At 43.0% G+C, this 16,083-nt stretch overlaps 1 protein-coding gene across 1 annotated transcript; it reads right to left on the reverse strand.

The window, feature by feature from the left end:
• Positions 1–604: 604 nt before the first annotated feature.
• Positions 605–15,767, reverse strand: LOC148478243 (lymphocyte antigen 6E-like). The gene is made up of 3 exons (XM_088455736.1): positions 15,685–15,767; positions 9,617–9,736; positions 605–807 (listed from the first exon to the last, which is right to left on the reverse strand). Exons 1-3 carry the CDS (start codon positions 15,737–15,739, stop codon positions 605–607), a joined length of 378 nt encoding a protein of 125 aa, XP_088311862.1. The 5' UTR covers positions 15,740–15,767.
• Positions 15,768–16,083: the final 316 nt, after the last annotated feature.

Raw genomic sequence — 16,083 nt, forward strand, 5'->3', positions numbered from 1 at the left:
GACAGTTAGGGTCAGGCACTTACTCCAATGTGGGGTTTTGGGCACCAGGAGGAAGGCACTTACCAGAGGGTTAGGGTTAGGCATATGCTGGCCAATCCCGGGATCGGGATTGGAGGGATTCCTGCCTAAAAATAGCCGGGATTGAATCCCGAAATTGGAAGCCTTCAATTCCAATCCCGGGATTGGCCGTAAATGTTTTTATTTTGAAATGTCAGGCAGCACTGAACACTTCCAGCAGAGTGCTCTGGCGCTGCCTGGCTCCCCCGTCCCCCGGCTGTGCGCACTGCACAGTGTGACGTGAGGACAGAGGTCATACTCTGCAGGCCTACGCCGGCTGGAGTGCCCGCCCACCCACCCCTCTATATGGCCATGCTGTAGTTTCCCTGCCACCGTCGGTGCCCGCCCGCCAACCAGAAAGTCATTTTGGGGACTAGGCGGGGGGATTTTTTTTTTAAAACCAGGCCAATCCCTTGAATACTTGAACTATAAGAACTCTTATATTAGTGTAGTTTATTAGGCTGACACAGTACAATACAGGAATCAGAGAGCAGTCATCCTCTATGTTATTAATCAGGTAGATGGGCTCAGTTTCCTCGGTCAGTTATCACTCAAGTAAGTTTTTGAAAAAGAGGAATCCCAGCGCCAGAATGATGGCGGTAAGGCTGTATTTTACGCTGGAGCCAGTGCTGGGGTTGCACAGGTCTGTGTCGCAGCAGGAAACGGAGCTTGAGCCGGCGCCAATGCTGAAGCTGGAGGGACTGCAGGATGATTTACATTGTTTGGTGATGCTGACAACAGATATTCCACCTGCAGCAGAGAGAACATAGAATTACCCAACCTGAGAATAAAAACACATCCCCAGGACTGAGGGGCTGATTTACTAAGGATGACGTCCTATCAGTCTCCTAATTCATGAAGGTAAATGGAGCCGTATTTTAGGAGAAAAGCTGGAAGGTATTATTCAGTAAATGTGGTGATGGTCAGTTGGCAGCAGTGGCAAATGCAGGATTTCTAGAGGGGGGTTTCCAAATGCATGATTTTACAGTGAGTGTGGCCTGTCCATGCAGAAGGCAGAATTAGCACTTAATATGTGTCATACATAGTGTACTGTGTGTAATAATTCCAGCATATACAGGACCAGCGATCACAGTAACCCATTACATGTGTCATACATAGTGTACTGTGTGTAATAATTCCAGCATATACAGGACCAGCGATCACAGTAACCCATTATATGTGTCATACATAGTGTATTGTGTGACATAATTCCAGCATATACAGGACCAGTGATCACAGTAACCCATTATATGTGTCATACATAGTGTATTGTCTGTGTCATAATTCCAGCATATACAGGACCAGTGATCACAGTAACCCATTATATGTGTCATACATAGTGTACTGTGTGTCATAATTCCAGCATATACAGGACCAGTGATCACAGTAACCCATTATGTGTCATACATAGTGTATTGTGTGTAATATTTCCAGCATATACAGGACCAGAGATCACAGTAACCCATTATATGTGTCATACATAGTGTACTGTGTGTCATAATTTCAGCATATACAGGACCAGTGATCACAGTAACTCATTATATGTGTCATACATAGTGTATTGTGTGTCATAATTCCAGAATATACAGGACCAGTGGTCACAGTAACCTATTATACGTGTCATACATAGTGTATTGTGTGTCATAATTCCAGCATATACAGGACCAGTGATCACAGTAACCTATTATATGTGTCATACATAGTGTATTGTGTGTCATAATTCCAGAATATACAGGACCAGTGATCACAGTAACCTATTATATGTGTCATACATAGTGCATTGTGTGTCATAATTCCAGCATATACAGGACCAGTGATCACAGTAACCCATTATATGTGTCATACATAGTGTATTGTGTGACATAATGACAGCATATACAGGACCAGCGATCACAGTAACCTATTATATGTGTCATACATAGTGTATTGTGTGTCATAATTCCAGTGTATACAGGACCAGCGATCACAGTAACCCATTATATGTGTCATACATAGTGTATTGTGTGACATAATTCCAGCACATACAGGACCAGTGATCACAGTAACCCATTATATGTGTCATACATAGTGTATTGTGTGACATAATTCCAGCATATACAGGACCAGTGATCACAGTAACGCATTATATGTGTCATACATAGTGTATTGTGTGTCATAATTCCAGCATATACAGGACCAGCGATCACAGTAACCCATTATATGTGTCATACATAGTGTATTGTGTGACATAATTCCAGCATACACAGGACCAGCGATCACAGTAACCCATTATATGTGTCATACATAGTGTTTTGTGTGTCATAATTCCAGCATATACAGGACCAGCGATCACAGTAACCCATTATATGTGTCATACATAGTGTATTGTGTGTCTTAATTCCAGCATATACAGGACCAGTGATCACAGTAACCCATTATATGTGTCATACATAGTGTATTGTGTGACATAATGACAGCATATACAGGACCAGCGATTACAGTAACCCATTATATGTGTCATACATAGTGTATTGTGTGTCATAATTCCAGTGTATACAGGACCAGCGATCACAGTAACCCATTATATGTGTCATACATAGTGTATTGTGTGACATAATTCCAGCACATACAGGACCAGCGATCACAGTAACCCATTATATGTGTCATACATAGTGTATTGTGTGTGTCATAATTCCAGCATATACAGGACCAGTGATCACAGTAACCCATTATATGTGTCATACATAGTGTATTGTGTGACATAATGACAGCATATAGAGGACCAGTGATCACAGTAACCCATTATATGTGTCATACATAGTGTATTGTGTGTGTCATAATTCCAGCATATACAGGACCAGAGATCACAGTATCCCATTATATGTGTCATACATAGTGTATTGTGTGACATAATTCCAGCATATAGAGGACCAGTGATCACAGTAACCCATTATATGTGTCATACATAGTGTATTGTGTGTCATAATTCCAGCATATACAGGACCAGTGATCACAGTAACCCATTATATGTGTCATACATAGTGTACTGTGTGTCATAATTCCAGCATATACAGGACCAGTGATCACAGTAACCCATTATATGTGTCATACATAGTGTAATGTGTGTAATATTTCCAACATATACAGGACCAGAGATCACAATAACCCATTATATGTGTCATACATAGTGTTCTGTGTGTCATAAATCCAGCATATACAGGACCAGTGATCACAGTAACTCATTATATGTGTCATACATAGTGTATTGTGTGTCATAATTCCAGAATATACAGGACCAGCGATCACAGTAACCTATTATATGTGTCATACATAGTGTATTTTGTGTCATAATTCCAGCATATACAGGATCAGCGATCACAGTAACCCATTATATGTGTCATACATAGTGTATTGTGTGTTATAATTCCAGCATATACAGGACCAGTGATCACAGTAACCTATTATATGTGTCATACATAGTGTATTGTGTGTCATAATTCCAGCATATACAGGACCAGAGATCACAGTATCCCATTATATGTGTCATACATAGTGTATTGTGTGACATAATTCCAGCATATAGAGGACCAGTGATCACAGTAACCCATTATATGTGTCATACATAGTGTATTGTGTGTCATAATTCCAGCATATACAGGACCAGCGATCACAGTAACCCATTATATGTGTCATACATAGTGTATTGTGTGTCATAATTCCAGCATATACAGGACCAGTGATCACAGTAACCCATTATATGTGTCATACATAGTGTATTGTGTGTCATAATTCCTGCATATACATGACCAGTGATCACAGTAACCCATTATATGTGTCATACATAGTGTATTGTGTGTCATAATTCCAGAATATACAGGACCAGCGATCACAGTAACCCATTATATGTGTCATACATTGTGTATTGTGTGTCATAATTCCAGCATATACAGGACCAGTGATCACAGTAACCCATTATATGTGTCATACATAGTGTATTGTGTGTCATAATTCCAGCATATACAGGACCAGAGATCACAGTAAACCATTATATGTGTCATACATAGTGTATTGTGTGTCATAATTCCAGCATATACAGGACCAGTGATCACAGTAACCCATTATATGTGTCATACATAGTGTATTGTGTGTCATAATTCCAGCATATACAGGACCAGCGATCACAGTAACCCATTATATGTGTCATACATAGTGTATTGTGTGTCATAATTCCAGCATATACAGGACCAGTGATCACAGTAACCCATTATATGTGTCATACATAGTGTATTGTGTGTCATAATTCCAGCATATACAGGACCAGAGATCACAGTAACCAATTATATGTGTCATACATAGTGTATTGTGTGTCATAATTCCAGCATATACAGGACCAGTGATCACAGTAACCCATTATATGTGTCATACATAGTGTATTGTGTGTCATAATTCCAGCATATACAGGACCAGTGATCACAGTAACCCATTATATGTGTCATACATAGTGTATTGTGTGTCATAATTCCACCATATACAGGACCAGCGATCACAGTAACCCATTATATGTGTCATACATAGTGTATTGTGTGTCATAATTCCAGCATATACATGACCAGTGATCACAGTAACCCATTATATGTGTCATACATAGTGTATTGTGTGTCATAATTCCAGCATATACAGGACCAGTGATCACAGTAACCCATTATATGTGTCATACATAGTGTATTGTGTGTCATAATTCCAGCATATACAGGACCAGCGATCACAGTAACCCATTATATGTGTCATACATAGTGTATTGTGTGTCATAACTCCAGCATATACAGGACCAGTGATCACAGTAACCCATTATATGTGTCATACATAGTGTATTGTGTGTCATAATTCCAGCATATACAGGACCAGAGATCACAGTAAACCATTATATGTGTCATACATAGTGTATTGTGTGTCATAATTCCAGCATATACAGGACCAGTGATCACAGTAACCCATTATATGTGTCATACATAGTGTATTGTGTGTCATAATTCCAGCATATACAGGACCAGCGATCACAGTAACCCATTATATGTGTCATACATAGTGTATTGTGTGTCATAATTCCAGCATATACAGGACCAGTGATCACAGTAACCCATTATATGTGTCATACATAGTGTATTGTGTGTCATAATTCCAGCATATACAGGACCAGTGATCACAGTAACCCATTATATGTGTCATACATAGTGTATTGTGTGTCATAATTCCAGCATATACAGGACCAGAGATCACAGTAAACCATTATATGTGTCATACATAGTGTATTGTGTGTCATAATTCCAGCATATACAGGACCAGAGATCACAGTAACCCATTATATGTGTCATACATAGTGTATTGTGTGTCATAATTCCAGCATATACAGGACCAGTGATCACAGTAACCCATTATATGTGTCATACATACTGTATTGTGTGTCATAATTCCAGCATATACAGGACCAGTGATCACAGTAACCCATTATATGTGTCATACATAGTGTTTTGTGTGTCATAATTCCAGCATATATAGGACCAGTGATCACAGTAACCCATTATATGTGTCATACATAGTGTATTGTGTGTCATAATTCCAGCATATACAGGACCAGTGATCACAGTAACCCATTATATGTGTCATACATAGTGTATTGTGTGTCATAATTCCAGCATATACAGGACCAGTGATCACAGTAACCCATTATATGTGTCATACATAGTGTATTGTGTGTCATAATTCCAGCATATACAGGACCAGCGATCACAGTAACCCATTATATGTGTCATACATAGTGTATTGTGTGTCATAATTCCAGCATATACAGGACCAGTGATCACAGTAACCCATTATATGTGTCATACATAGTGTATTGTGTGTCATAATTCCAGCATATACAGGACCAGAGATCACAGTAAACCATTATATGTGTCATACATAATGTATTGTGTGTCATAATTCCAGCATATACAGGACCAGTGATCACAGTAACCCATTATATGTGTCATACATAGTGTATTGTGTGTCATAATTCCAGCATATACAGGACCAGTGATCACAGTAACCCATTATATGTGTCATACATAGTGTATTGTGTGTCAGAATTCCAGCATATACAGGACCAGCGATCACAGTAACCCATTATATGTGTCATACATTGTGTTTTGTGTGTCATAATTCCAGCATATATAGGACCAGTGATCACAGTAACCCATTATATGTGTCATACATAGTGTATTGTGTGTCATAATTCCAGCATATACAGGACCAGCGATCACAGTAACCCATTATATGTGTCATACATAGTGTATTGTGTGTCATAATTCCAGCATATACAGGACCAGTGATCACAGTAACCCATTATATGTGTCATACATAGTGTATTGTGTGTCATAATTCCAGCATATACAGGACCAGTGATCACAGTAACCCATTATATGTGTCATACATAGTGTATTGTGTGTCATAATTCCAGCATATACAGGACCAGTGATCACAGTAACCCATTATATGTGTCATACATAGTGTATTGTGTGTCATAATTCCAGCATATACAGGACCAGCGATCACAGTAACCCATTATATGTGTCATACATAGTGTATTGTGTGTCATAATTCCAGCATATACAGGACCAGTGATCACAGTAACCCATTATATGTGTCATACATAGTGTATTGTGTGTCATAATTCCAGCATATACAGGACCAGAGATCACAGTAAACCATTATATGTGTCATACATAGTGTATTGTGTGTCATAATTCCAGCATATACAGGACCAGTGATCACAGTAACCCATTATATGTGTCATACATAGTGTATTGTGTGTCATAATTCCAGCATATACAGGACCAGCGATCACAGTAACCCATTATATGTGTCATACATAGTGTATTGTGTGTCATAATTCCAGCATATACAGGACCAGTGATCACAGTAACCCATTATATGTGTCATACATAGTGTATTGTGTGTCATAATTCCAGCATATACAGGACCAGAGATCACAGTAAACCATTATATGTGTCATACATAGTGTATTGTGTGTCATAATTCCAGCATATACAGGACCAGAGATCACAGTAACCCATTATATGTGTCATACATAGTGTATTGTGTGTCATAATTCCAGCATATACAGGACCAGTGATCACAGTAACCCATTATATGTGTCATACATAGTGTTTTGTGTGTCATAATTCCAGCATATATAGGACCAGTGATATACAGAACCAGTGATCACAGTAACCCATTATATGTGTCATACATAGTGTATTGTGTGTCATAATTCCAGCATATACAGGACCAGTGATCACAGTAACCCATTATATGTGTCATACATAGTGTATTGTGTGTCATAATTCCAGCATATACAGGACCAGCGATCACAGTAACCCATTATATGTGTCATACATAGTGTTTTGTGTGTCATAATTCCAGCATATATAGGACCAGTGATCACAGTAACCCATTATATGTGTCATACATAGTGTATTGTGTGTCATAATTCCAGCATATACAGGACCAGCGATCACAGTAACCCATTATATGTGTCATACATAGTGTATTGTGTGTCATAATTCCAGCATATACAGGACCAGTGATCACAGTAACCCATTATATGTGTCATACATAGTGTATTGTGTGTCATAATTCCAGCATATACAGGACCAGTGATCACAGTAACCCATTATATGTGTAATACATAGTGTATTGTGTGTCATAATTCCAGCATATACAGGACCAGTGATCACAGTAACCCATTATATGTGTCATACATAGTGTATTGTGTGTCATAATTCCAGCATATACAGGACCAGTGATCACAGTAACCCATTATATGTGTCATACATAGTGTATTGTGTGTCATAATTCCAGCATATACAGGACCAGAGATCACAGTAAACCATTATATGTGTCATACATAGTGTATTGTGTGTCATAATTCCAGCATATACAGGACCAGTGATCACAGTAACCCATTATATGTGTCATACATAGTGTATTGTGTGTCATAATTCCAGCATATACAGGACCAGCGATCACAGTAACCCATTATATGTGTCATACATAGTGTTTTGTGTGTCATAATTCCAGCATATATAGGACCAGTGATCACAGTAACCCATTATATGTGTCATACATAGTGTATTGTGTGTCATAATTCCAGCATATACAGGACCAGCGATCACAGTAACCCATTATATGTGTCATACATAGTGTATTGTGTGTCATAATTCCAGCATATACAGGACCAGTGATCACAGTAACCCATTATATGTGTCATACATAGTGTATTGTGTGTCATAATTCCAGCATATACAGGACCAGTGATCACAGTAACCCATTATATGTGTAATACATAGTGTATTGTGTGTCATAATTCCAGCATATACAGGACCAGTGATCACAGTAACCCATTATATGTGTCATACATAGTGTATTGTGTGTCATAATTCCAGCATATACAGGACCAGTGATCACAGTAACCCATTATATGTGTCATACATAGTGTATTGTGTGTCATAATTCCAGCATATACAGGACCAGAGATCACAGTAAACCATTATATGTGTCATACATAGTGTATTGTGTGTCATAATTCCAGCATATACAGGACCAGTGATCACAGTAACCCATTATATGTGTCATACATAGTGTATTGTGTGTCATAATTCCAGCATATACAGGACCAGAGATCACAGTAAACCATTATATGTGTCATACATAGTGTATTGTGTGTCATAATTCCTGCATATACAGGACCAGTGATCACAGTAACCCATTATATGCGTCATACATAGTGTATTGTGTGTCATAATTCCTGCATATACAGGACCAGTGATCACAGTAACCATTATATGTGTCATACATAGTGTATTGTGTGTCATAATTCCTGCATATACAGGACCAGTGATCACAGTAACCATTATATGTGTCATACATAGTGTATTGTGTGTCATAATTCCTGCATATACAGGACCAGTGATCACAGTAACCCATTATATGTGGCAGTGGGGCCATCCTGCCTGAGCTGAACGTATTTATGTTAGATGTGGTCACCATTCCTGAGCATGGGAGCAAGTTCGGGAGCCTGGGGGTGCAGCAGAATAACCTAGCACTGCCCTGGACATATATGTACATATTGGGCTCTATAGCAGCACATCCCTAACAGTACATGTTTTCCAGATCTCCTAGTTGGTGCACAGGTTATTTATAACTGGCTGATACATGTTAAAAGTTGCACATGTAGTGCTAATTATTTCATTTATGATACTGAGAAGAACATGCAGCACTAGTAACAATCTATTATATAACTTTTTCCATTGTGGTCATGTTGTGGGTTGGGGAGGGGGCCTATGGTTGGCCGGGCTTGGGTACAAAGTGGTCTGAGGGTGGATTTCAGGTGGCAAGGGGGTGATGGTGGCAGAAGGCTGCACTTTGATGTCACGCACAGGGTATTGTACATGGATCATACAATCACTCACTTGATATTATGATGTGGCAACTTTTGAACACATTGATTTATTGCAGTATAACGTTCATGTTACTGTCTTACCAGCTCTAGCGGAGACCACAATAGTCTCGCAGTGCGTCTCGCCAGTGCTGCAGTTATTCGCTGTTAAGCAGTTGGTGTTGCTGTCCTGAGAGAGACATGTGTAACACTGCAAGGAGAAGGCTGTGGGTGAAACGGAATATGTTATTACCATGTGTGTGATTGTTATATATATATATATATATACACAATTATATATGATTCTGCCTCTCTCTGCGGCTTTAGACGCCACTCTGATCCTTCCAGTTAGCGCCAGTGCACGCACACACCTTCTTAACACTCACGCACCTTGTTAGGTCTCACCTGTCACACCTGATGTCACACCTGTCACACCTGATGTCACACCTGTCACAACTGATGTCACACCTGTCACACCTGATGTCACAAAGTTGCTTTATTTAAACTGCTTACTCTAATGCCGGACACCAGGGCAAATGATTTTTGAGTATAACACCCCAGTAGTCCACATTGTGTCACTGTTGCTGGGGCCTCATTCAGATCTGGGATTAGCGTAAAACTGAGCCAGTAACTGTGCATCTTGGTGAGATGGGGGGGGGGGGCAGATGTAACATGCGCAGAGAGAGTTAGATTTGGGAGGGTTGTGTCCAAAACTGAAATCTAAATTGCAGCGTAACAATAAAGCTGTCCAGCATTTGTGGGCTACATGCAAAAGCAGACAGTATTTACCCCGTATGCAAAATAAATGTATGTATTTGCATTTGCACCATACTTACCTACCCTCCCGATTTGGTCGGGAGCCTCCCAAAAATCGGGTGCCGCTCCCGGCCCCCCGGAAAGGTAGGTAAGTCTCCCGGTCCCCGGCGATCCATCTGGCTCGCCGCCGCTCCCCCCGCGAATGCAGTATTATCCCCGTCAGAGGGGGGCCCGATGACGCGATTCGCGTCATCATGGCCCCGCCCCCTGCTTCATTTATCATTTATCTTGGCATTGTGAAGAGGGGGCGGGGCTGCGATGACGCGATCGAGTTGTCACGCCCATGCCCCGCCCCCATTGACTAGTCATAGTCCCAGGTCACGCCCCCTTCTGATGGGACACGTACCCCTGCTGAGGATGCCCGACAGCTCCCTCCCGGAAGGAGGGAGCTACAAGTCGGCAACTCTGATTTGCACCCCCTGCATTGCAACATGGTTTGTCCAGGTACACAGCTACCTGCTCTATCTTACTCTATTCCCAACTCTGAATCAGGCACCTTGTCTTGTCTTCTACTTCTCGCCCAACCTGAGCGCCTGCGGAACTGCCGAGCACCCAAAAGTAGCTTTGCAATTCCGTCCGTCTTAATGCAAACGCAGAAGGAGGAGCCAGACATCCCCTCACTGCATTTGCGAGCACCATTGCAACCATCATGTCATAGTGGCCCCACCCCCTGCTTCACAATGCTGGTAAGCTCGGTGGGGAGGGCGGGGCCGACATGATGCGATTGCGCGATCATGCCACCCCACTCCACCCCAAATGCCGCATCAAGTCCCCCCCCTCGTGTCGACTTGGCTGCAGCCTCCCGAAGAGAGATTGCTTTTTTTTTTTTTGGGCAGCAGACACAAGATACAGATGAGAGCATTTGAGGGAGGGTCCTAGCCTAGGAGGTATGTGTAGGGTGAGTCCTATCTTCCCTAAAAGTCATGGAGCCCAAACATTTGTAAAAAGATCTGGCCTGTCATGTATGTGACTTGTAATCCATCCATGCGAACTGCCAGATGACCACAGTGAGGGGCGGAGGGTCTACATGTTTGCAGTTTGGAAGCTATAGATCAGTGGTTTTCAGTTATTTCCCACTAGGGTACCCCCTGGCAGACCATTGGTATTATTGTACACCAGTTGAAAAGTCTGTGAGCTGAATTAAATTACCCACGGGCTTGTAGTTATTGGGTTAAGTGCCCGGGGCTATTCAATTACAGCCTGCGATAAGCCCGCAGGCTTGAATTCCCTCGTGCGGACTTTGGGCCTGATTCAGACCTGGTCGCTAGATGCGTTCGCACGCAGCTGCCAAAGTATGCAAATCCTGCAATCACACAGCAATATATTAGCATGCCCACTATGTCTTGGCGTGCGATCGCGGTGTGTATTTAGACGCCCGCCATACCCTACCGCAAGCACTGCGAGTGCTGCTGTGTGTCATTCAGCCATGTGACGTGTACTATGACGCTGTGTCTTAATTATGCACGCCTCTGAAATGGCGTTTTGACGCTCAGGCACGCCTGCGTTCGAACCACCACAGCCCCGTTTCCATCAACCTCCCCCTGTCATCACCCACAATGGGCACGTTCTGTCACTCATGCTTGCGGAGCGTCTGTGTACTCGCTTCCCAATCGCAGCAAGTGCACTGTCTTTTACGCATGAGCAGATTGCGAAAATCGACCAGCAGCGTGCCAACGCAGCTTTGCGAACGGGTCTGAATCGGGCTCTTTGTTCCAAGGTGGTCTTTGAGCATGTCCAGCAAAAGTGGAAAAATGTTCCCCTGTAGCCCCGGTTTCTCCAGCAGCTCAGCTCAGTTTTTGGGAACATTTTACATATCAGCGGAGCGGTACCAACAGTTATGGTAAGGTGTGGGATGTACTATCTGTGATCTCCTACCAAGCATCTTCGGATGGCTAGTGGGAATTTTTTTTATGTAATAAAACCTGGTGTAATTACACAATTTGCAGAAAGGTTCAAAAGACCTATATTAATGAGAACTACAATATATCATCCTGACACTGGGCCTGATTCAGAGCCAGATGCTATTTGCGGACGGTCGTTCTGAAAAAGGGGCCGGATATTTAAATTAAGCGCTCGCTCTTTGCGGTCTGTTGACGCCTCTATGTCTGAACGAGCGAACGAAACATGCGCTCGCTATTTTGAAAAAATGCCCCCTGGCCACTCGCATCATACGTCATCTCCGCTATTTATTAGATTAATCGAGTACATCGAACGGCGTATGAACTGCTCGCTATTCTTGTGGTAGCATTTTCCTACCGCAATCATACGAGCAGTTCAGGCTAAAAGACAACCAAGTGACGTGGCCGATGACGCTGCTTTGTTAAATATGCACACCCTTAAAACACCCGTTTTGACCGTTTGGCACGCCTGCGTTCGGATTTCCACTCCCCGTTTTCAAGCACCTTCCCCTGTTACCACCCACAAACGACTCATCCTGTCACTCAAATTAGCAGGCACTCGCTATTTTGCGAAGACACGATTTCCGACCGCACTGACTGGTTGGCGCATACGCATTACGACCCATACGCATGCGCAGATGTGCGAACATCGCTCGGAGCGAACGAGCGGCCGCTTACGAGCAGCTCTGAATCAGGCCCACTATCTATATTCCTATTCTATACTGCCTGCCCGGCCTGAAACGTCACATCTCTGCTACTCCCAAGAGAAGGAGTGCAGCATTATAACCGGTGAACTATTAAATGGTGCATTAATTTATCCTTCTCGTATTAGGCCCTTTTTTGTATGAGTGTGTTATCCTGAGCTGGATTGAATAATCTAATTAATGGTGTTTTATATAAATCGGATAGTGGAGGTGTGATGTGGATTCTGGGCCTGATTCAGACCCACTCGCGAGCGCTGTGCGCTCGCAAGCGGGCCGATGGTGGCCCAGTGTGCATGCGCACGATGGAGCTGGCTCCGTCGTGCGCATGCGCGAGACCCGGATAGCGACGGGCAAACCGTCGCTCCCGTTCTCATACCAAAGGGGGCGTGCTGTCGATGTTGAGTGACAGCACGCCCCCTCTCGGTGGGCGGGCCAGGGAAGTGGCTGCCCAAACGTAGGCGTTCCCATGTGAACACCTTCTTTTGGGGGCGGCCCCACTGACATCACAAGTGATGTCAGTGGGAGAGATTTCGGCACTGTGAGAGCCAAAATTTCTCTGGGGTTTGCGGCAACGAGACCCTACCACAAGAGTCTCATCGCAAGCACGTCAAGACCATCGCGACCATCTTCCTGGCAGCTCGCTATAGCTGTGGGTGGTCACCCACAGCCATGCGAGCGGCCAGGAGGCCGCTATAAAAAACAAGAGGGCCGGCCCTGATTCAGAGCGAGCGCTCTGTCAGAGCGTCCGGCTCTGAATCAGGGCCTCTGTGTTTTATAGATCAGTGCGGCCAGTAACCGACATACAGTAGGGCCTGATTCTGATTGTATACAGTAGAGATGCATCTGAGAGGGAATATACAGTGAATTAGTAATTGTATGTGGTATATGGGCATTGCCTCTCTATCCACAAATCCATTCCTAGCTTCATTATTGGCAAGTGTAAACCATGTCCATGATGCATGTATAATATATATAACAGTAAGTAGTCTTTGAATCCTCCCTTTGAATATCCTGTGCTGTCCCTGTTTTGCCACCTGATAAATGCATTTACCTATTTGCCCTCCATACTTGGTTGCCTATTCATTAACACATAAAATTCTCTGGAGGTAATTAGGTTTAGAACTGGCATGGAGTTCTACCTAATTATCGGAGAAATTCATCATTCCTCCTCCCCATAACTATCTATTTCGAAAAGCTGTCATTTTTGCGATGACAGCTTTTCGGGAAATAGATACTTTTCCCTCTCTATTCTAACTTACCGCAGCTGTAATAAGTGCTGCGCATGCGCCGTTACATCCGTAAAAGCAGCGCATCCGCAGCACTGCCTACAGCTGCGGTAATTCTGTCCTCCCCCCTCCGCTCACCTCCCCCCTGTCCCCCACCTACCTGCCCGCTGCAGCGCCTCTGGCTCCGTCTGATGTGCTGACACTACGTTCTCCCGGCAGAACACAGTAAAGTTTAGAAAAAAAAAACAAAAACGTTTTTTGATGGTGTTACAGTAAAGTTTAGAAAGAAAAAAAAAAAGTTTTTTTTTTTCTGAACTTTACTGTGTTCTGCGGGGAGAACACAGTGTCAGAGCATCAGAGGGAGCCTGAGAAGCGACCAGAGTGACTGAGGGAGCTGGCAGAGGACCTGCCCAGCTGACAGCAGGTAAGTATAACCCACTGTACACCACCTCACAGTGGCGAATAGTAACTCCATCAAAGTCTGAAAATAAATAATTTTCGGAATTTGATGAATAGCATATTTTCCATATCCCCATACTAATGTACTAATGTATGGGAGTTGTGGAAATAACGCAGGGGGACTTAGCCAGGAGATATCAGTGATATCTCCTGTGTTAAGTGTCTTCATGAATACTAAAATAATGGTAATTAATAAAAATTTCCTTAAAAACGTTATTTTAGTGTTGATGAATAGGCCCCTTGGACCGCCCAGGTTATCACGCGCAGTAAATTTCTGACATCTCTGTTTAATAGTAAATACAGGCATCTGATTGGCTGCTACCGGTATTAGCACAGAATGCATTGGGGGAGATAAATAACAAGGCGAAGCGGCATCAGCGAACGCTATGTGCGCTGATACCGCTTCTCCCTGATGTATGTTCGGGGGGTTGCGCGGTAAATGACAGAGGCACTATGCGCCCCTGTCATTATCAGCGCTGCTATGTACGAACGGTCAGTTCATCTGACCATTCCACCCTCTGCAGCTGTTGCTATCGTCAGCTACAGACTGGCGATGCCATATGTCCACAGCAGGGACAGCTCATTAGCACTAGGCTGATGTACTGAGGTCACTAGCGGGGATCGCCGGAGGGGGGAGTTATCCCTCCCCCGCTCCGGTCGATGAGATGTTAATACATCTCATCGTTACTGCCTCCTGCTTCGCCTCGTTAAAGAGGTGAAGCAGGAAGCGTTATAGCGGCACGTTAAGTGCCGCTATAATACATTTCCCCCCATGTCTGTTACATTCCGGTGGGGCAAGGTACAGTGACAGATGAAATATAGAGGAGTCCTGCCATGCAATTTGGAATTTTGTGGAATATAAAGTCAATGGGAGGAATCCAATTCCTTGCCATTGCCGCAAATTGCCCACCGAACGCCCGTGCGAAGGCACTTTGTGACCAGTAACTTAGGGCATTTTATAGCATAAGGTCAGCTGGACACAATGGTTGTGCTTGGGAAATATAATGTATAGCATTACCGGCGATAGCAGATCATTGAGCTGTTTCAGGTGTGCTCAGGTGTACACTTACCTGTCCCTATGCAGAGAGCCGCTAGTAGAAGGATGCTGGGGGTGTGAGCTGCCATTGTCAGTTGCAGGAGAGCTGTGACCTCCTGAGGTGCACAGACCATATATATACATCTCTGTGTGTTTGCAAAACCCCAATTCTTCCCCCTTAATATCCCAAACACAAACACTTATATGGATGACAAACATATGCTAGCAGTGCCAGGAAAGGACCTGCATGTTGTAATAAACTGTTACACATGTACTATGCAATAGCTATTGTTATCTTGGGCTGTTGTCACATTACTTATTGTCCTGCAAAGAGATTAATTCTTGTTGCTTTGCAACCGGATTCTATTATATTTCACCCTGACACGTACACAGTATCCTGAGACTTATACCCCTTATACACTGACACGTACAC

The sequence above is a fragment of the Taudactylus pleione genome, unplaced genomic scaffold (assembly GCF_031769625.1).
Source record: "Taudactylus pleione unplaced genomic scaffold, aTauple2 ptg000670l, whole genome shotgun sequence".
Classification (NCBI taxonomy): domain Eukaryota; kingdom Metazoa; phylum Chordata; class Amphibia; order Anura; family Myobatrachidae; genus Taudactylus; species Taudactylus pleione.

Coding starts and splice junctions, on each gene's coding strand:
- LOC148478243 (XM_088455736.1), bottom strand. CDS start 15,739: ATGGCAGCTCACACCCCCAGCATCCTTCTACTAGCGGCTCTCTGCATA. Junction 9,737..15,684: donor GGCTCTCTGCATAGGGACAG/GTAAGTGTACAC, acceptor TTTCACCCACAG/CCTTCTCCTTGCAGTGTTAC. Junction 808..9,616: donor TGTGGTCTCCGCTAGAGCTG/GTAAGACAGTAA, acceptor TCTCTGCTGCAG/GTGGAATATCTGTTGTCAGC.